The 20,839-nt window shown below is 44.0% G+C and overlaps 1 protein-coding gene across 2 annotated transcripts; it reads right to left on the reverse strand.

Annotated features, from left to right (window-relative positions):
- Window positions 1–3,982: 3,982 nt before the first annotated feature.
- On the reverse strand, window positions 3,983–8,591 carry LOC542789 (casein kinase II subunit alpha-2). Of its 2 annotated transcripts, XM_044601148.1 has the most exons (10): window positions 8,287–8,591; window positions 6,636–6,765; window positions 6,366–6,560; window positions 5,840–5,997; window positions 5,381–5,471; window positions 5,214–5,279; window positions 4,869–4,951; window positions 4,725–4,788; window positions 4,564–4,632; window positions 3,983–4,340 (listed from the first exon to the last, which is right to left on the reverse strand). In XM_044601148.1, the coding sequence occupies exons 1-10, from the start codon at window positions 8,370–8,372 to the stop codon at window positions 4,281–4,283; spliced, it is 1,002 nt and encodes a 333-aa protein (XP_044457083.1). In that variant the 5' UTR covers window positions 8,373–8,591; the 3' UTR covers window positions 3,983–4,280. The 2 variants fall into 2 exon arrangements, with proteins under 2 accessions (XP_044457083.1, XP_044457082.1); XM_044601147.1 differs by having other exon boundaries at window positions 6,366–6,765.
- Between the last annotated feature and the right edge of the window lie 12,248 nt (window positions 8,592–20,839).

Genomic DNA, 20,839 nt, shown 5'->3' on the forward strand with positions numbered 1-20,839 from the left:
TTCTCTCCAGGATTTTGTGGTGAAAAGAATTTGAATTCACGGAGAGCATAAAAGCAAAGTTGAAAGTTTGGGAAAGTCATTTCATTCCCTCTCATTTAACTTTCAAAAAGTTTCAAATTTCACTCATTTTCAATCAATCAATCAAATCTATCTGTTTAATATAACATTCCAAAATTTAGAATTTTGGGATGTTACATTGATGCATCCGTCATCGCAAACGTTTTATACATTTCTGACGGTTTTCGTACAACACCGTTTGCGATTATTACATCGCACACAGTTTCTCGAAGGGTCTCTGATCGTAGTGTTGCGTTAGCAGCATCCTGCAGTAGTGGTAGGATCAGGTTAGTGGAGCAAGAGTGTTCGCAAAGCTAGATTTAAGAAGCGGATATCATCAAATTTGTATCAGACTCGGGGATGAATGGAAAACAACCTTCAAGACAAAGGAAGGGTTTTTTGAGTGGCTAGTCATGCCATTTGGACTCTCAAATGCGCCAAGTACCTTTATGCACTTGATGAATCAAGTCATTCGGCCCTTCTTATCCCATTTTGGTGTGGTGTATTTTGATGACATCTTGACTATAGCAAGGATGAGGATGAACACTTTGACCACATTCGGAAGGTGCTACAAGTATTAAGGGAAATGATCTCTATGTCAACTTGAAGAAATGTGTTTTCCTGCAAACACTTCTTTTCCTATGATTCGTCATAACATGCAATGGTATTCGTGTTGACGACTCTAAGGTTGAAGCAATCCAAGAATGGCCAACTCCGAAGAACATTTCTGAGGTAAGAAGTTTTCATGGCCTTACAACTTTCTATATGCGATTTGTAAAGAACTTTAGCATTGTCATGGAACCAATTATCAAGTGTCTGAAGAAACAAAAGTTTCAAAGGACAGAAATGACTGAAGGTAGTTTCAGTGAGATCAAGCAAAACCTCTCACAAGCTCCTGTCTTGGTGCTACCTGATTTCAACAAGACTTTTGAGTTGGAGTGTGATGCAAGTGGAGTAGGCATTGAAGCTGATCTATCTCAAGAAAGGAAGCCCATTGTTGTCTTCAGTGAGAAATTAAGCGAAAAAAGGAAGAGATGGGGTACTTATCAGCAAGAATTGTATGTCATTTTCAGAGCTTTGAAAACTTGGGAAGTCTATTTGCTGTCTAAAGAGTTCATTGTTTATAGTGACCATCAATCATTAAAGCATTTTAGAAACCAAAAGAATGTTGATCACATGCTAGCAAGACGGGCAGCATATCTCAAGAGGTTTAACTATCTCACTATGCGTAAATCGGGAACAACTAACCGAGTGGCTTATGCTTTGAATCTTCGTGCATGCCCCGTGACTTCTTTTGAGGCTAAACTTCTAGGCATGGATCAAATAAAGGAGTTGTATGGGGATGACAAAGACTTTGGACATGTTTGGGTAAAGCACATTAGGTGATGATTATTTGGTGCGGGATGGCTATCTCTTAAAAAATGATCATTGTGCATCCCAAGGAGTTCTCTGCATGACAAACTAATTAGAGAGCTCCATTCAAGTGATCTTAGTAGCCATGTTGGACGGGAAAAGACTATCGCTAACCTGGAAGCTCGTTCCTTTTGGCCACAACTAAAGAGACATGCTGGAAATTTTGTTCAGTGATGCCCCATAGGTCAAACCTGCAAAGGCCAAGTCCAGAACACAGGGTTATACATGCATTTGCATGTTCGTGTTGCTCCATGGGAGGACATCTCTATGGACTCCACCAAGAACATGACAAGGGAGTGATGTCGTGTTTGTGGTCATGGATAGATTCTCTAAAATGGCTCATTTCATCCCATGTCGCAAGACAACGGATGCTCATCATGTGGCATACCTATTCTTTTGAGAAGTGGTCAGAATTCATGGAGTTCCAAGGACCATCGTCTCATACCGTGATAGCAAGTTTCTTTCTGCATTTTGGCTCACTTTCTGTAAGCAATTCAACACTGAATTAAAATTTTCTAGCACTACTCATCCACAAATAGATGGACAAACGGAAGTGGTACGCAAATTTTTGGGTAATTTAATCCGTTGCATTTGTGGAGAAAGAAATGGACAATGGGATTTGGCTTTATCTCTTGCAGAGTTCTCCTACAATAACTCCAAGCATAGATTCATAGGAAGGAGTCCTTTTCCATTATCTACACTAAAGTTTCAATACATGTGGTGGACCTGATGAAGCTACAATCAAAGAGAAACTCAAAATCAGCATTGTCCTTTGCTGATAATTACACTGAGTTATTTGAAGAGATTTGTGATGTTTTGATGGACAAAATCGGAAATATAAACAACTTGCTGACCGCAAAAGAGACTGAAATCATTCCAAGTCGGTGATAAGGTGATGCTTTACCTCCAAAAAGAAAGGCTGCCTTTAGGTGTTAAAGGGAAGCTTAGGCGGCGAAAGTATGGCCCTTCTCTATTATGAGGAAGATAAATGATAATGCTCATGTGATAGATCTTCCAAGTGACATGGGTATATTCAACACTTTCAACATTGTAGACTTGACTCTCTACCATCCAGAAAAAACACTCTATGAAAAGATAACTCAAGGTCGAGTTCCATACAACCAGAGAAAAATGATGAGGAATAATAGGTGATGAAAATAAAAATAAAATCATATGTCAAATGTGTTTTGCTACTTCTAGATACTTCTATTATAGTCTAGTGTTTCTTTTCTTTTCTCAACCCTACCTACTACTCCCTCTGTTCCTTGATATAAGGTGTATAGATTTTTGAGAAAAAGTCCGAAATATAAGGTGTATTGCGTTGCATCACTCGTCTGGATATTGTTTTTAGGGATTTGACTGCATTTCCTTATATTAGGCAAGCTCCTCTATTTTCTCATGTCAATTAGTCAGGTGTAATCTTGCCCAAAACTTGAGAAATTTTCCCTCCACATGCGTTCTTTAATTTCCGTGCCAAAAACTATACACCCTATATTAAGGAACGGAGGAAGTATTTTTCAGAGTCTTCTAGCTAGTAGAATGATGAATCTTAAATAATGTTTTCTGAAGTGTTCTATCTATAAGTAGAAGTATGTGAAGGCTTCTCACAGCCACAAAATAAAGGTCCTCACATCTAGTTTGCAACAAGACTATATACCGAGAGAGGCGTTTTGGAGGCCAAGCTCCGTGGAGGCCTTTATTTTTGAAAATTTCAAATTCAAACTTTTATGTTTCAATTCTGAAAAAAATATGCATGTATGCAAGGATGTAACCCACATGTGTAAAAATTCTTGATGAAATACCTTAAGTTTGCGACCTGTACAAAAAAGACAAATTCATGGCTTGGGAGGATGAATACATCATGTGTTAAACAGCCCTAGATTTGTCTTTTTAGCACAGCCCTCATTTCAATGTATTTTGAACTGAAAATTTACACACACATGTGTTATGCCTTCAGTATAGCTGTATTTTTCAGAATTTTTTGAAATGTAAAAATATGAATTTCAATGAAATTTCAAATTTGAATTTGGAGGCCCCACTGAGGGATTTCCGCTATGTACCCCACTACCTATTATAGAACTTGGTGTTCTCATTTAAGATTTGGCCCGTCTCCCGTTTCTAAAGTGATATCTAGCGCAGTACATTGAAGTTGTTCCTTCAGCACTCATTATAACAGTAAGGTGGAGTTCTTCCTCCACAACCTTGTGCTACTTCATGATCTTCTTATATGGAAGAAAAGGACCAGTTTACGGGGGCCTCTCGAGTTAAGTTATGGCCACTTTCAGGAACCGTTGAAGAGGCCTTTTTACCCCCCAACTTGCCGTAAACAGCGATTAGACATAGGGGAGCCGTTGGAGATGCTCTTAGGACGTCAATTTGACTGCAATCTGGCCAAAACCACAGAAGAAAGACTCTTGATTTTTTATTAGAAATGATGGATCCCAATAGGAATAGGGAAGGAGTTGTACGGCTCATCAAAATAACAAGCTAATAATCCAGTGACTAAACAGAATTTTGAATCCAAAGCAATTTACCAAAGATATTCTTTACAAGCAGAGTCGTACAATGTTACCAAACACGTTACATGAAAAGTGTTTGCGAAGTTTCAATCAATCAGGTTTCCATACACAAACAACAGGAGCAAATCACAGTTCTTTTCCGCCTCGTCGATGAGAGGCACACACCACACAGGCTCTTACCTTTCCCAGCTGACCCAACCATTATCGAGTCATAATACATGACAAAGTCGCTACAAGGATGCAGCTTCGTCAAGCGCTGCTCGTTCAATGTCAGCAACAGTCTTGCTATTGCTATTGCGCACGAGTCCTGCTGTTTTCGGCAGCCCTCACCTGGAGGAAGTATGGATGTGCCTGCATTACACCTTTAAAATTAGAACAGTAACAATTGTAACTCCAAACATGACATCCTCTAAGCAACCGCACTAATCAATCTATCCACAAACCAAATGCTCAAACACATCATGCAGCACCAAGGAGCTGGAGATGAGAAAAGAAAGTATAATTGCATGGTCAAATGGACATTAAGCACGATTGGCTGGCAGCCACTGAACCAGTAGAAAACAGTAAGACTTACCATAGCTTCACGTGCGGTGAGCCTATCCTGGTGATCATAGCGCAGAAGCTTATCAAGGAAATCTATGGCCTAAAATGGAGACGAAAAGGCCTCGTTGAGAAACCAGGAACAGGTTACTGCTAGTGAAGTATACTTGAGATATATATGTATTATTGACAGACCTCAGGGGATACTAGATGCTGGTTGTCTGCATTGATAAACTTCGACCAGGGTTTTCTGCTGTGCCTGTGTGGAAATTATAGAAACTGTAAATTAGATGACAAATAGAGATCTTGCATCAAAATTAGTGCTGGGTGGCAATATACCTTCCAACGAGGGCTTCAAGCTGAGGGTCAAGCTCAATTCTGTACTTGTTCAAATAAGCATTTAGCCCATCTGTTCCAAGTACCTGTGAATACAGGGGCGTGGTCAGACTTTGGCGCTCATGTTAAGTTCAAACAGGACTACACAGATAGAGTAAAGCTAGTAATTACATGTGAGCATGAGTACAAATTAATCAAAACATTGAGCCAGAACCACTCAGTCACTAAGGTAAATAATAGCAAATGATATATAGCAACTCTAAAGAATATCATATGCCACCAAAAATAATCCTTTTATCAGTTATAACTATCTTTGCAAAGAATAAAAGGAATAAACTTAATAAGCACCTTTGCAATTTTAACAAGTTGATCATGGTTGTCATGGCCATAAAAAAATGGTTCCTTGCGGAATATCTGCAACCAACAATACATGATTCATAAGATCATCACCAGTTGAACAAAAGTACAAAAGAAAGCTATCAATAATATCAACTGTACTATCATGGCAGTCATACCATTCCAGCAAACATGCAGCCAAGACTCCACATGTCCAAAGAGTAGTCGTAATCTTGTAAGTCAACAAGAAGCTCAGGTCCCTTGAAGTACCTAAATCCCAGTGAAAAAGGAAATGTCAGCAAATATTTTGAAAATGATCATATGGAAATATTTGGAATATGCAAGTTACATAATGGAGCATTAACTACTGTACGAAGCAAATCATTCACCACATCACTCATTCTGTTCATGTGTATTATGACGTTAAGATTTCTACAAATGAAAACAAATATTACCAAAAGAAATACCCTTTCCACATAAAATGTTGATTTAAATAAACTAATTTTGGCTGTGTATTGCCTCACAAGTGACCAGAAGAAGACCAATTGTTGGGAAGTGCACAAGCAAATAAGGTTATTTGGTATCAATAAGTAGGTTTAAGATAATTAAATAGCAACAGCGTATTTCTATGTACCTACCTTGATGCAACACGAACGTTATACTCCTTTCCAGGATGGTAGAATTCAGCAAGGCCCCAGTCTATTAACCGGAGTTTTCGAAGCTCATGATCTATCATAACATTGTGAGGCTTCACATCTCGGTGCATAATGCCTTGTGAATGGCAGTAATCCAAAGCCTGCACACGAAAATGGAAACTGTGATAAATCATAACTAGAATATAGGATACGAAACATCTAGGTCCAGCAATCAAATTAACAGCAACTTGTCTTGGTCTCCTCAAAAGAGGAAAAACACTGACTGGTCGGTTGCTTGTTAGCATTGATAAGGGATTATTCATCCCTTACTATCACAAATATCATCCACGAACACAAGAAAGGGTCCTAGGAAATGAGTCTAGCCAGATGTTCAAACTAGACAGTTACACATGTAAGTATTTAATGTATCTTCAAGGCTTTATCAGAAGAGCAAAAAAAGTTTTAGATGTTTTAACAATCAGTGTTCTTGGCAATATTACATCAACAGAAACTTGGGAAAGATTCATACCTTCAGTAACTCATAGATATAGTAGCGAATGTCATAATCTGTCAATGTCGGATATAGCACTTTGAAATCTGTGTTATTGATGTATTCAAAGATCAAGCTTGGTGTTTTTGAATGCTGATCCCTGACAATATCAAGCAGCTTCACAATATTTGGACCTCCACAGAGATTCTGTAGTATTTTGATCTCTCTTTTGATCTGGATAAGCATGACAAACGTGAAAAAACTAAAATCATAGTTAAACCGTGACCATATAAGGCACAGATAAGTTACCTTCTTCTTCTTCACAGGCTTCAGGATCTTAATAACACATTTCTCATTATTGTTGACGTTGATACCTTCAAAGACTTCACTGTATTTGCCCCTTCCAACTTTCCGCACAACTTCATAGTCATCCTGCTCACTGATTGAAAAACATCATAACAGTCAGAACTCATCGCTGGATGTACTGGTCCATTAGGACATTCTGTAATTTAACAATCACATGATATCTTTCAGAGGGACCAGAAGTAACAAATAACCACACCATTCAAACCAAAATGGTAAGTGTATTATCCTTGTGGGGGGCAGGGATACTTGCAGCTGGCATGCTAAAAGTAATCAGTTTTGATTGTTCCAGGCATAGGATTTTCTTTTCCTGTTTGTATGATGGAGAACGAAGAGAAAACACCTAACTATTTTAAAGAGATCTCATGACACTTTTGGGGTATTGTTACATCAAAATAAATGAGTAAATATATTTTTCGTGCAAGACAAAGGTCAAATTACCCAACTTCTACAAACTGATGCTTCATACTTGAGTAATATCCTTTTTCATTATATATATAAAAATAAGAGGGCAACAAAACCCCATGTCAAGCTCAAGGGAGGACAAAAAAATGTCTGGGTCCCAATGAGAAGTTACACAAAGGCGTAGCTTGTTACAATTTCAAATATAGTTGCATATCACTGTATTTATTACACATATACTAATTTACAAATCAAGGTACTCCAACAGCGTAGATAGTTCAATGGAGCCTTATTTATCTCATGTTGCTGAGCAGAATTATCAATTCAACAGAAACAGAACAGGAGTAAATTCTCTTCAGCATAGGCCTTAATGTAAATGTTGTTTTTACTTGGAACAGCTGCTTTGAGATTAAAATGATATGATAATTTTTGGAAAACGCAACCATATATTATCTGAAAAACTAGTGATAACACGAAATAATCAGTCCAGCTCAATCAACAAAGTGTGACACTAATAGAGCAGCACGCTTTCCAAGAAGGGGAAAACACACAAACTAGCAACTGTTCAAAACAATAAAATTAGAACATATAGAGGTCATGGACAGTGTTCGTTCCACTTGGGTGCTGGTGTTTTAGTCCAAGGCAAGTTCAAGTGCCCAATTTGCCAATTCAGCAAAATATTTGGACAGGGAGAATATTGCTCGTAAATGAGCACGGGTGACAGAATCTGACATTTTGGTTCGGGTGCTCAATTTGTGGAAAGTTAATGAAAGTCCACTAAGATGTACAAAACTATGAATAATCTGCCAAAGTCCCAGACGCATAATTTCGTACTGAACTACCAAAAGTATCACGAAACAGTGAGATCGAGTAAGTGACTACTGAAGTCGGATATATTGTAGCGAAGCAATCAAGCAACTGCCGGAATTATCTGAGCAAGCACATCTGGCAACTCCCTCTCTCAATCTACAACACGCGGGCCCTCTCTAACCGCACGGCACAGTCACGCTCGTGCCTGACAAGACCTCCGAAGACGCATCGAGAAGTCGAAGCGCCATTGTATGTAGTCCCTGAACTGCCTTGCAACGAACAGACGAAAAAGATCCACGACACGCAGATGCGCCACGGGAACGAAAAGAAAAAAAAAAGAACTTGAGAGTTAGGGCGAGGTTGGCTACGGGCGGATTCGACTCACCCCCACTGGACGGCGAGGGCCTCGTAATCCCAGTACTCCTTGGGGCGCACCACGTTAACGTCGGCGTAGACCCTGGCCTTTGACATGGCTGAAGACGATCCGGATCCCGCGGGCGGGCGACGGATCAGAGAGAGGGGAGGGCTCGGAGGAGTTTGGTGCTTTCTCGGTGGCGCGTCCGTCAAGCGGACATCGCCGGCGGCGAGATGGCGCTAGGGTTTCAACAAGTACGATTTGGTTTTCCTGAGAAACATGTTTTTGGGGATATTGTTTTGGGGATGTAGGTGGGGGGCGTGCGAGAAGCGCGGTCAGTGCAGGGTCCATGGGGGTGCGCGAAAGGAGCTCGTGTTGGGACCCAACTGGCAAGTGTATCGTGGGCCCAATCCGAGCTAAGGGTTAAAAACGCTCTTATATATTATTAGGGCATCTCCAAGACGGACCCACAAACTGCCCCCGTCTGGACTGTGCGAGACATCCAACGTGGGATTGTATTGGTCCACGGGATAACCCGGATGCAGTTTCTATCGCAAAACGGAGACAAAAGTGGGGAAGCTTTGCGGGAGTCCGGACGCGCGAAACATAGGAATCCGACCCCATGCCCACCCAAAACCTTTCCGGACCCTGCGAGTCCATCATCCTCATTTTCTCTCCTGCCTTCTTTCTCTCTTGTTGTCGTTGCCGCTCCACCACCTCTGCCACCACGCCACCCCTAACGAAAATATGCGTCTCCGTCACCTCCAACGCTCCAACAGGCCTCCACCCCGCTTCTCCTCCGTCTCCGTTCAACCCTATCCTTTGACCGCCCCGCCAGGTACCATCCGCTACTATTATTCTCACCATGCCCGGCAACTGTTTGATGTATCGCCGAAGCTGAAAACAGGTGTCCCTTCTTCTTTCTAGCAATGGATTTCGATTTGGAGTACATATACAAGAAGTATGTTAAGTCGTTCGATGGCTCGTCAGACGAGGAGTACACCGATGAGACAGCGATGATGTAGGCGGTCCTTTAAGATGCGGAGCGTGTGGAGGAGCATGTTCTCAATTTCCAAGGGCTCGATCAAGGGTCATCGAGTGCTCAGCCGCAACACGGTGCGCGGCCATTTCACACTGATGGTCGACTACTTTGCCCCTGATGTCTGGTCCTACGATGACTACATCCTGAAGAAGGACGTCGTGAAAACAATTGGCTTCTCTGGTTATCAGAAGTGCACGATCGCACTCTAGATGCTTGCATATGGCACGGCCATTGATTCGTGGGACGAGTACCTACGGATTTCTGAGAGCACATGTGGAGATGCCATTGTCAGGTTTGCAACTACCTTGGTCGAGGTGTTCGGACCTCAGTACCTGAGAGAAACAACGGTGGCTAACACCGAGAGGTTCCTTGCAATCTCAGAAGCAAGAGGGTGGCTAGGTTTGCTTGGATCTCTTGACTGCGTGCATTGAAAATGGAAAAATTGTCTAAAGACTTTACAAAGGCAATATTAGGGTCATGTTAAGAAGCCCACCATCATTCTTGAAGTACTTGCATCACATGATCTTTGGATTTGGCACGCTTTCTTTGGCATGCTCGGGTCTAACAATGCACTGGTACAGCGAGCTGCTATACAAATGGTTTTTAACCCCTTTCCACGATGGCATTTTAAACCGTCGCCTAATGAGTGTGGGCGATAGGGGGGTCCTTCCCACACGACTCAAAAACCGTCGGGGATAGGTAGTAGGAATGCATATGTTTTTGCATAACTAAGTGTATGCAATGCGGGCATCTATCCCAAACGCGATTCTTCACACAACTGCTTGTGATATATCGAATATCCCAAACGCTCCATCTTTGCTACTCGTGTGTGCTAGCATTATCATTGCACACGAGATTATGTGGTGCAACGTTTACGATGCACACTCCATCATAAATAGTTCATGATTGCCAAGCGTGTGCGATCAGGAGACTATCACACACATTCACTTCTCCCAAATCGTATGCGGTCTGTAATTAAGAAGATTACCTAATCATCGTACGAGTGTCGGATGGGATTACGAAACGTTGGACCATTGTAGCAGTGTCGTACAGGATAACTATCGCACACGCTATTATGTGGTGCAACGTTTACGATGCATGCGACATCCGACACGGTTCATGATTGTAAACCGTGTACGATAAGGCGACTATCACAAACATTTAGTTTGCTCGCACCGTTTGTGATATTGTCTGACATCACACACGCTTCGCAAACGGCAATTGTGTGCATGGTCACACATGTTTCCTCTCTGCAAACTGTGTTGGAAGTACATGTATATCACACACGTTTGTGCTTTACAGACCGTGTGCGTCGTAACGACCTGCAGAGCATATTTCGACCCTAATTAAATCGATGCTATTTAAAATTGTATCGAATTTGAATTTGAAAGTTGGCTATAACTTTATTCATATCCATCAGGTTAAACAACCAATGCATTATTGATTCATAGATACATATGTTCAAGAATTACATAAGCACCAAAAAAAGAATGATGAACCAGGGTTGTATACTTATACTATTAAACATGGTAAAGAAAGATGCAAAAGACATTCTGTTTGTTGAACAAGGTGAAGCAGAATGCCCGTATTATGCTCTCCTCCATGCAGAAGGCACACATGACTCAGTCCAACCCCTTGTGATGGCCGACCACCTATCCTTCATTGTATTCATGACTCATGAGGGCATCTAGATAGTCATTGTGTTGTGGTACAAATACTTTAACCTTTGCATGCCCACCAATCATGTAGTTTGAGAGGTAGTCTTGAGTAAATTGCTTCCAAAACCACTGCAAAGGAAAAAGATTCAGATATTATCATGTAACACAACTCATTATGTGCAGTAAAAAGAAGGCTACAGAGTTCTTACTTACCATGCTGCAGTTCACTGTTGTCTAGCATACAGTGTAAACAAATAGTTCAATTGACATCTTTTGACCCATTTTAATAACAATCTTTATCAGTTCCTCTCTTGAAGTGGGTTCATGAATATCTCATTGCCCCATACGCAGAAAGGGCAGAAGCATGGATCTTTACCAATGACATGTACCTAAAAGCACCAAGTTAACATTAGAAGCTGAACAACAATTGCAATATGATGTAGTACAATACTCCCTCCGTCTCATTATATAAGATCTTATTGCATCCAATATATTCGCGGTGTGGATGAATAAACATCTTATATTATGGGGTGGAGGGAGTTTATTACATTTCTACAAATATCAGCCAATTAACTACAGTTAACTCTACTGTGTTGTTGGTGTTCTTGTTGCTCTTCTATGTATATCTAGACACCATCGGAATATTAAGGTAACGCTCTTGATTTGAGACTACGTTTGCCAAAGGTTGCCACACCTAGGCTTAGGCAAGTTTGACCAACTTAGGTGCGTGTTTGGTTCAAGCCACACTATGTTGCCACATTGCATACACTCAAAAAGTGTGGCAAGATTCTCTTAGGCGTGCCAACTTGTGGCTCTCGTTTTGAAGAACTAACCCGTTGGCAAGTTTGGTAACATTGTATGGCAAAGTGTGGCACTCCTAGGCCTAGAACCAGACAACCCTTCCTTGTTGTTGTGTGTCCTAGGATTGCATATTTAGTCATTCAGTACAACGCATCTTGCTATGTAGCCTCAGATATGTTAGATATGTCCCTACTTAACCTACCGATAAATGGGTTATAGATATATTCAGTTAAATGTCCGATTCAACGATTAATCCCTTATCAGGCCTTGGCCTATATGGTACCAGCTACCAATATCCTGAATAGTGAGTATATATAAGCCATGGGATGAAAATAACCTCGATGGTAAACATAAGATGTTCCCAATATTGTCATATGTAAGTACATCTAAAGGCATGCAAAGCACAACAGCCTAAACATCAACCAAATATATCCCATGGTAGAGAACATAATCTCCAAATGATAGCTTCATGGCGAAGGTTTAAACATGCTAGTTAAGAAAAACAAGAAGTGAAAAGGTGTGTTATTAACTGCAACAAGCCTAATATTTAAAAACAAGCAAATATAGTCATTCAAACTTGTATTGTGCAGGTCTAAGTACACCAGTTATTGTTAAATCAAATGGAAAGGTGTGTTAAATACTCCCTTCGGCCCATTTTACTCTGCATATAAGAATTTTCTGAAGTCAAACTTCATAAAGTTTGACCTTATTTATATGAAAAAATATCAACATCTACCATGCTAAAGTTATACAATATGAAAATTTAAGTCATGTCACATCTACTGGTATTGATTTCATATTGTAAATGTTGGTATTTCTTCTATAAAGTTGGTCAAACTTTATGAGGCTTGACTTTAGACAAATCTTGTATGCGAACTAAAAAGGGCGAGAGGGAGTACAACATGCTTAACAACAACCAAATATAGTCATTCATAGAGCTATTGTTAAAATTGGTATTGATGAAATTGAACTGCACAGTTCATACTAACACATATAGAACATCACATTGTGAATAACTGAAATAAACAAGGCATACTACGAAGAACCAAAGATGGCAATTGAAACTGGACATATGCTAACTACAAACAACCGAACAACCAAAAACCATAGAAATAAACAAGGTGTAATGCAAACAACCAAATATAGATAAATATTGGATAGGTTCTCACTACAAAAGGGGTTCTAGAAAACAAATCATGGAATTCCCTCGGTGAAGAGGCATGGCAAAACAAATCATGGATTTCCTCACTTGTCACAGATTGGCTCCTCCTCATGGTCGCCATTGATGAGGTCTGACTTGGCAGCTAAGGATCCCAAGCGAGCATCACAAAACGTGTCCTTCAAAAATGACAAAAGGGGCTCCATGGCAATGAAGGATGGCAAATTGTTCATAATGAGCCGCATGAGACCAGCAGCAGGGCCATCGATGAGTCTGGCGGTTGTCGAACCCAAGGGGTTGGGGTGGGCAACTTAACCTATGACATTGCCCGCGTCAAGCCATCGCCGTCGATGACCTCCATGTCGTAGCCGGCGTCCACGACATGCCAGAATACTCTAGCCCGCTGATTGAAAGGTTGCGTCCAATCATCATCGTCAGCTTCCTCACCGGCCACCTCACCGACGTCGGGCGAAGAGGTCGCGGTAAAGCTCTTTTGGCCATTCGCTCCTCGAGCTCCCCGGGAAGTGTAGCCAAGCTTAGGTTGTGACGCTCTGGAGTAGGGGAGGGGTGGGGGTGGGGATCTTAGGGAAAGGGGGGTGTTTCACAGGCGTCATCTAAGAAACCCAGGGCGGCAAGGTATGTATATCGGTGGGTAACCTACACGGGCATACCGGCAAAGATTGAAGATGGAGGCGGCGCGGCAGCTGAGGGAGTCCTGGATTAGGGGGTCCCGGGGCGTCCGGGCTATGTGACGTGGGCCGGACTGGTGGGCCGTGAAGATACAAGATAGCAGGCTTCCCCCGTGTCCGGATGGGACTCTCCTTGGCATGAAAGGCAAGCTTGACGTTCGGATATGAAGATTCCTTTCTCTGTAAACCGACCATGTACAACCCTAGCCTCCTCTGGTATCTATATAAACCGGAGGGTTTAGTCCATAGAGGCAGTCATAATCATACAAGCTAGACATCTAGGGTTTAGCCATCACGATCTCGTGGTAGATCAACTCTTGTAACCCCTATACTCATCAAAGTCAATCAAGCAGGAAGTAGGGTATTACCTCCATCAAGAGGGCCCGAACCTGGGTAAACATCGTGTCCCCTGCCTCCTGTTACCTTCGATCCTTAGACGCACAGTTCGGGAACCCCTACCCGAGATCTGCCAGTTTTGACACCGACATTGGTGCTTTCATTGAGAGTTCCTCTGTGCTGTCGACAAAGGATTCGATGGCTCGTTTGATCATCCACAATGATGCTGTTTCGGGGGAGATCCCCCCGGGCCAGATTTTCGTATTCGGCGGCTTCGCGCTGCGAGCCAACTCGATTGGCCACCTGATACATCTCCAATGCATCTATAATTTTTTATTGTTCCATGCTATTATATTATCCATCTAGGATGTTTTATATGCATTTATATGCTATTTTATATGATTTTTGAAACTAACCTATTAACCTAGAGCCCAGTGCCAGTTTATGTTTTTTCCTTATTTTTGAGTTTTACAGAAAAGGAATACCAAACGGAGTCCAATTGACATGCCAATTTTTGATGATTTTTTTATGGACCAAAAGAAGCCCCCAAAGTAAAAGAGTTGGGCCAGAAGAGTCCCGGGCCGTCCACGAGGATGGGGGCGCGCCCTACCACCCCGGGCGCGCCGCCCTATCTCGTGGACGACTCGGGGACCCCCTGACTTGTTCCCAACGCCAAAAATTCCTATAAATACAGAAACCTCCAGAAAATAACCTAGATCGGGAGTTCCGCCGCCACAAGCCTATGTAGCCACCGAAAACCAATCTAGACCTGTTCTGGCACCCTGCCGGAGGGGGCAATCCCTCTCCGGTGGCCATCTTCATCATCCCGGCGCTCTCCATGACGAGGAGGGAGTAGTTCACCCTCGGGGCTAAGGGTATGTACCAGTAGCTATGTGTTTGATCTCTCTCTCTCTCGTGTTCTTGATTCAGAACGATCTTGATGTATCGCAAGCTTTGCTATTATAGTTGGATCTTATGATGTTTCTCCCCCTCTACTCTCTTGTAATGGATTGAGTTTTCCCTTTGAAGTTATCTTATCGGATTGAGTCTTTAAGGATTTGAGAACACTTGATGTATGGCTTGCATGTGCTTATCTGTGGTGACAATGGGATATTTACGTGATCCACTTGATGGATGTTTTGGTGATCAACTTGTGAGTTCTGTGACCTCGTGAACTTATGCATAGGGGTTGGCACACATTTTCGTCTTGACTCTCTGGTAGAAACTTTGGGGCACTCTTTGAAGTTCTTTGTGTTGGTTGAATAGATGAATCTGAGATTGTGTGATGCATATCGTATAATCATACCCACGGATACTTGAGGTGACATTGGAGTATCTAGGTGACATTAGGGTTTTGGTTGATTTGTGTCTTAAGGTGTTATTCTAGTACAAACTCTTGGATGGATTGGGCGGAAAGAATAGCTTCATGTTATTTTACTACGGACTCTTGAATAGATCGATCAGAAAGGATAACTTTGAGGTGGTTTCGTACCCTACAATAATCTCTTCATTTGTTCTCCGCTATTAGTGACTTTGGAGTGACTCTTTGTTGCATGTTGAGGGATAGTTATATGATCCAATTATATTATTATTGTTGAGAGAACTTGCACTAGTGAAAGCATGAACCCTAGGCCTTGTTTCCTAGCATTGCAATACCGTTTTTGCTCACCTTTATCATTAGTTACCTTGCTGCTTTTATATTTTCAGATTAGAAAAACCTATATCTACCATCCATATTGCACTTGTATCACCATCTCTTCACCGAACTAGTGCACCTATACAATTTACCATTGTATTGGGTGTGTTGGGACACAAGAGACTCTTTGCTATTTGGTTGCAGGGTTGTTTGAGAGAGACCATCTTCATCCTATGCCTCCCATGGATTGATAAACCTTAGGTCATCCACTTGAGGGAAATTTGCTACTGGCCTACAAACCTCTGCACTTGGAGGCCCAACAACGTCTACAAGGAGAAGGTTGTGTAGTAGACATCACCACCTCGAGCAGATCGACAGCTACGCCCCTGGTCATCAGATCAGTTTCGGGAACCTAAACTATGTCGCCAATATCCGAGGATATTTGATCTTCGAAGGGTTCGCGGCCCCGAGTACCACTCCGGCCTTAGATCTAGAGCAGGCCGTCAGGTCCGAAGATGGGAGTCTAGAGCCTGCCGGACTCTCTGCGATTATGGAGCTTGCTACCGGAGAAGCACCGGACACTCCGCCGGACTCTAAGTATGAACTCTCGAGGTCCGTGTCAAGCGGGCGCTGCTAGGAGGCTCCAACTCTGGACAGCCCCACGGACTCTCGTTTCCCTTTCCAACCCTCGCCTTTAAGCGAGGCTCTGGACTTAATGTGATCACTCGCCATTACGAATGATCGCTCCCAAATTATGCCCAACCCAGACTAGGGGCTGAGAGCCGGGAATTTTACGTCCCACCTACCACCCACTTCATAGCCACTGTCGAAGATCTAACCGACATGCTGGACTACGCTTCCGAAGACATCGACGATATGGACGATGATGCCAGAGACGAACAAGGCCAAAACCCTCTGTTTAACGGACGATGGACGACCACCTCCACATACGACGTGTACATGGTGGACACACCTAAAGAGGATGGTGATGATGGCAAGGAGTATCCGGTTGAGGACAAGCCTGCTGAAGCCCCTCCGAAGCATCAACGTCAGCGGCGCCGCTCAAAATCACATCGTGACAAAGACAGCAATACCGGCACCGAAGACCATAACACTCCGGAGAATGCCGAAGACCCTGAAGCCCCTGTCGAGCCAACATCCGAACCGGATGATTGGGAGGATGGGTAAGTTAATCCCTATTGGGGAACGCAGTATTTCAAAAAATTTCCTACGATCACGCTGCTACCTCTTGAGCATGCGTTGGTTTTCCCTTGAAGAGGAAAGGGTGATGCAGCAAAGTAGCGTATGTATTTCCCTCAGTTTTTTAGAACCAAGGTATCAATCCAGTAGGAGACTACACGCAAGTCATCTAGTACCTGCGCAAACAAACAAGAACCTCGCAACCAACGCGATAAAGGGATTGTCAATCCCTTCTCGGTCACTTAGGAAAGTGAGATCTGATAGAGATAACAAGACAAATATTTTTGGTATTTTTGTTGTATAGATTGAAAAGTAAAGATTGCAAAATAAATAGTAAACTAGAATTGTAGATCGGAAACTTATATGATGTAAAGTAGACCCCGGGGCCATAGGTTTTACTAGTGGCTTCTCTCAAGATGGCATATATTACGGTGGGTGAACAAATTACTGCCGAGCAATTGATAGAAAATCGCATAGTTATGATGATATCTAGGCATGATCATGAACATAGGCATCACGTCCATGTCAAGTAGACCGAAACAATTCTGCATCTACTACTATTACTCCACACATCGGCCGCTATCCAGCATGCATCACTACTGTAGGATGGTCTAAACACGACACTACGATCAGAGACCCTTCGACGAAACTGTGTGCGATGCCATAATCACAAATGGTGGTGTAAAAACCCCGTAAAAAGGGTGCAAAACGTTTGCGATGACAGATGCATCAAACACGGTTCTAAATTTAGTTGCGTGTGTGATGTAGGGCATACGGTTCAGCTCAATTAACTGTTTGGGATGAGGAGGCACAAAAGAAATGGGTAGCCAGATGAAGGCGTGTGCGACATACAACATACGATTCACTGGGATGAACTGTGTGTGATTAGGCAACACAATGGAAATGGTTCAACTGAACAAGATGTGTGTGATACGTGGCAAACAGGTCCATAATTTGAAATGTGTGCGAAGACCAATAATAACACAGACGATTGCTGCTAATAAGCCATGTGAATTGCTCTATCTAGAGTAGAATAACATGTATATATATAACTGAAATAAACATCCAATTACATAAGTGACTATACAGATCATTCGCACACACCTCAATAAACAATTGCATGCATTCTAAAGTAGGAGAAACGATCGTCTAGTCATCTATTTCTTGTGACGCTCCCGCCACTGCTATGTGGCTCGATCCCTCGTCTGGGCCAGGAAGAAGATAGTTTCTCATGTCAATGATCCGTGTACATCTCGTAGCTTGTGTACGCGTTCATGGCCGCATACTTGACATGTTGTTCATCCAGTCTCTTGTGCCACACATTGTGCCAGGCGTTCCTGTCCTTATTGCTCTCTTGCTTCATCTTCGCGTAGTAAGGGTCAATGATGGCCGAGGCGAGGTCAACCAGGGAGTTCAATTTGCTTTTGTTGCTGCCCCAGACCTTGTAGTGGCTTTGGATGTTGACAAGATTCGAGCATTTCAAGTCCGAAACCTTGAGCGCTTTTAGATCGTTGGTGGTGTCCACCATAGTGAAACCGTAGTCGGAGCTATTGATAAACCTGGAGAAACGCTCGCAAGGCCTCGTGGCAAGGTGAAAGTGGTAGATGAGGACGTCATGTCGCACGCACAACTGGGCGACGGCAACCTTCTGATCGTGCCCGGCACGACCGATGGTGTACTCGAGGTCGAAGCCGACCACTCGATACTTGTCCTCGGCAAGGAACTGCTCCATAGTTTGGATGGAGCTCTCCACCAAGACTGGATCGTTCGTGTACACCACCGAGAGGGCCTTCCCCTCATGTGGGTGTCCACTATGTGATGCGTTGTGAACTGCCCGCCGTTGTCATTGTCGGCCGCTGGGAGCGCCATTGGAGCCACGGGGAGCACCATTGGAACCGCTGGATGTCCTCTTTGTATGTGTCCTCATGGGTGTGCTTATTGTGTCATGTGAGACGAGAGATGAAGGTAAATGGCCGCAGGAATAAAAGGGGGCCGAGCGGCGTGGATTCTCGGCGCGTCTGCATGGCAGTTTTTGCAGCGGGTAACTGCATCGTCGCGTTGCACCCGGCGCAACCGCTTGCACACGAACGTGCGTGATCGTGCGCCGGCCCAAAACATTGGCAGCGCGCGTGGAGGGACGAGGGAAGAGCACCCAGAGGGACGCAATAGCAGAGCGCGCGCGGCGGGACGCGAACAGAGCGCGTCGCGGCCGCCTGAACCGAAAGCAACCACACACATAGAGCAGTTGAACACGCAGGAAATAGTCGCCCACAAGCCGGCCGACAGTTGCGTCGCTGCGTAGAGAGCGGTCGTGTGGTACCACCTCCGTCTAGTCTATAGTATCCTTTATATTCCATGCCATACTTTGGCCACAAATTTAACCAACAAAATGTTAATGCATGTTTTAAAGTTATATAATTGGAAACTATGTTCAAATACAAATCCAACTATATAATTTGTGGCGACATGCATTCATATTTTATTAGTTAAATCATACTTATAAACCAGGACGGTGGTATAGTAGTTAATTAAATTGCAAATGTTTTTTTATTAACCGTATGTGTACGTGGCCTTTCATCCTCCTCTCGCACGTCTTGTCACCCCGCTGCCGCAGACGGCTTACAGCGCAAGCTTGTGCAGCATGCGGGGGCGTTCTTTTTGCCAAACGGTGGCGCCAATGAATCGTCGGTGAGCCCGTTCCCGCGCAATCTCGCAGGTTCCCACGCAAGCTTCCTGCCCGACTCGGTGAAATCCCCCATAATCCCAATGCTTACCGGCCTGCTATAAAAACCCTCACGGTCGGCGAGTCCCGCGTCGCATTTCCCCCTCCATCCCTGTAGCTTATCTCGTCTGCTTCTCCCACATTCGCCAATGGCACCGGTCGTCGCCCAGCCACTCCGCCATCATTAGAGGACAACTCCAGCTAGGAGGCTACACCGCAGCGGCGGCACAGTCCCCGACGTAGTGTAGTGCGCGTGGCGTCCCTGTTGGGTATGCGCGGAACACCCACCACACGCTCCACCGCCGGTGCCCGTCGGCAGCTGTTGCCGGCCGCCGTTGCCGCCACACCACCGTCGAAAGCCAGGGCCATCGTCTGCTCCGCCGCCTCGGCCCGAAGGCGGGAGATGGCCATCGTGGCCGCCACCCCACTGCCGCCCACTGTGGCCATCTCCCGCTCCGCCACCATGGCCCGAAGGCGGGAGGTGGTGGTCGTGGCCGCCACCCTGTCATCGGCCGCCGTGGCCGCCAGCCCACCGTCGACCGCCGGGGTCATCACCCGCTCCGCCACCGCCGCCCGAAGGCGGGAGGCGGAGGTGGATGCCCGCACGTGTGATAGCGACCTTGCGCGCTACACCGAGTTCCTGCGGGAGGAGGAGGAGCGCCTCGTCGAGAACGCAAAGAACCTTACCGCCGTAGTGGCTGCGGCACACGCCACCTCGGAGGCGAGGAATGAGGAGATCTACAAGGAGAACCACCGCTTTGAGAGGGGTCGTATGGAGCGGCAGAGGGCGTTCAAGTTGAGCGTCACTGAAGTTGCATTAGCGGCAGGCACCTCATTACGGTTGCCCAGCTCGTTGGTAGGCTCCTCCTCCGCCTCTTATTGAGTGCGCTCGGCGGAGGAGAGGCAGCCGCAAGTAGTACAAAGACCCTCCGCAGTAGTAGTAGTATTTAGGGGCTATTTTGTTCAGTTCATCTGACTATAGATGTTGTGGAACTGTACAACGTACGTAAAATTAGCTAGTATATATAGTTGAACTAGCTATTTCAGTACGTGGTTGGCAATAATTGGGGAAAAGTTTGGTCGGTTCAGCTGTCGAGTTGAACTGTTTGTATAAATTAAGAAGGACTGCTTAATCTATGAATGAAATCTATGCTTAATTACTGAATTTCAGTTGCAAAAATTAGATACTGCTAGTGATTTTTAGCTTCATATTTTCAAAATCGCAGTGTTACAAGGATTGACAAATCTTACAAAATTGTTTGTACGTGTGTAGCGACCAGACCTCAAACGGTCCAATCTCTGTGCTCCAGTGTCATCCCTGGATAAGTAATGCCGACACC

This window comes from Triticum aestivum, chromosome 2A (assembly GCF_018294505.1).
Source record: "Triticum aestivum cultivar Chinese Spring chromosome 2A, IWGSC CS RefSeq v2.1, whole genome shotgun sequence".
NCBI lineage: Eukaryota > Viridiplantae > Streptophyta > Magnoliopsida > Poales > Poaceae > Triticum > Triticum aestivum.

Excerpts from the sequence above, each read along its gene's own strand:
- LOC542789 (XM_044601147.1), bottom strand. The coding sequence starts at position 8,372 with ATGTCAAAGGCCAGGGTCTACGCCGACGTTAACGTGGTGCGCCCCAAG. Across the intron at positions 5,472-5,839 it reads AACGTTCGTGTTGCATCAAG|GTACTTCAAGGGACCTGAGC; the intron begins GTAGGTACATAG and ends ACTGGGATTTAG. Across the intron at positions 4,633-4,724 it reads AGCATCTAGTATCCCCTGAG|GCCATAGATTTCCTTGATAA; the intron begins GTCTGTCAATAA and ends TCTCCATTTTAG.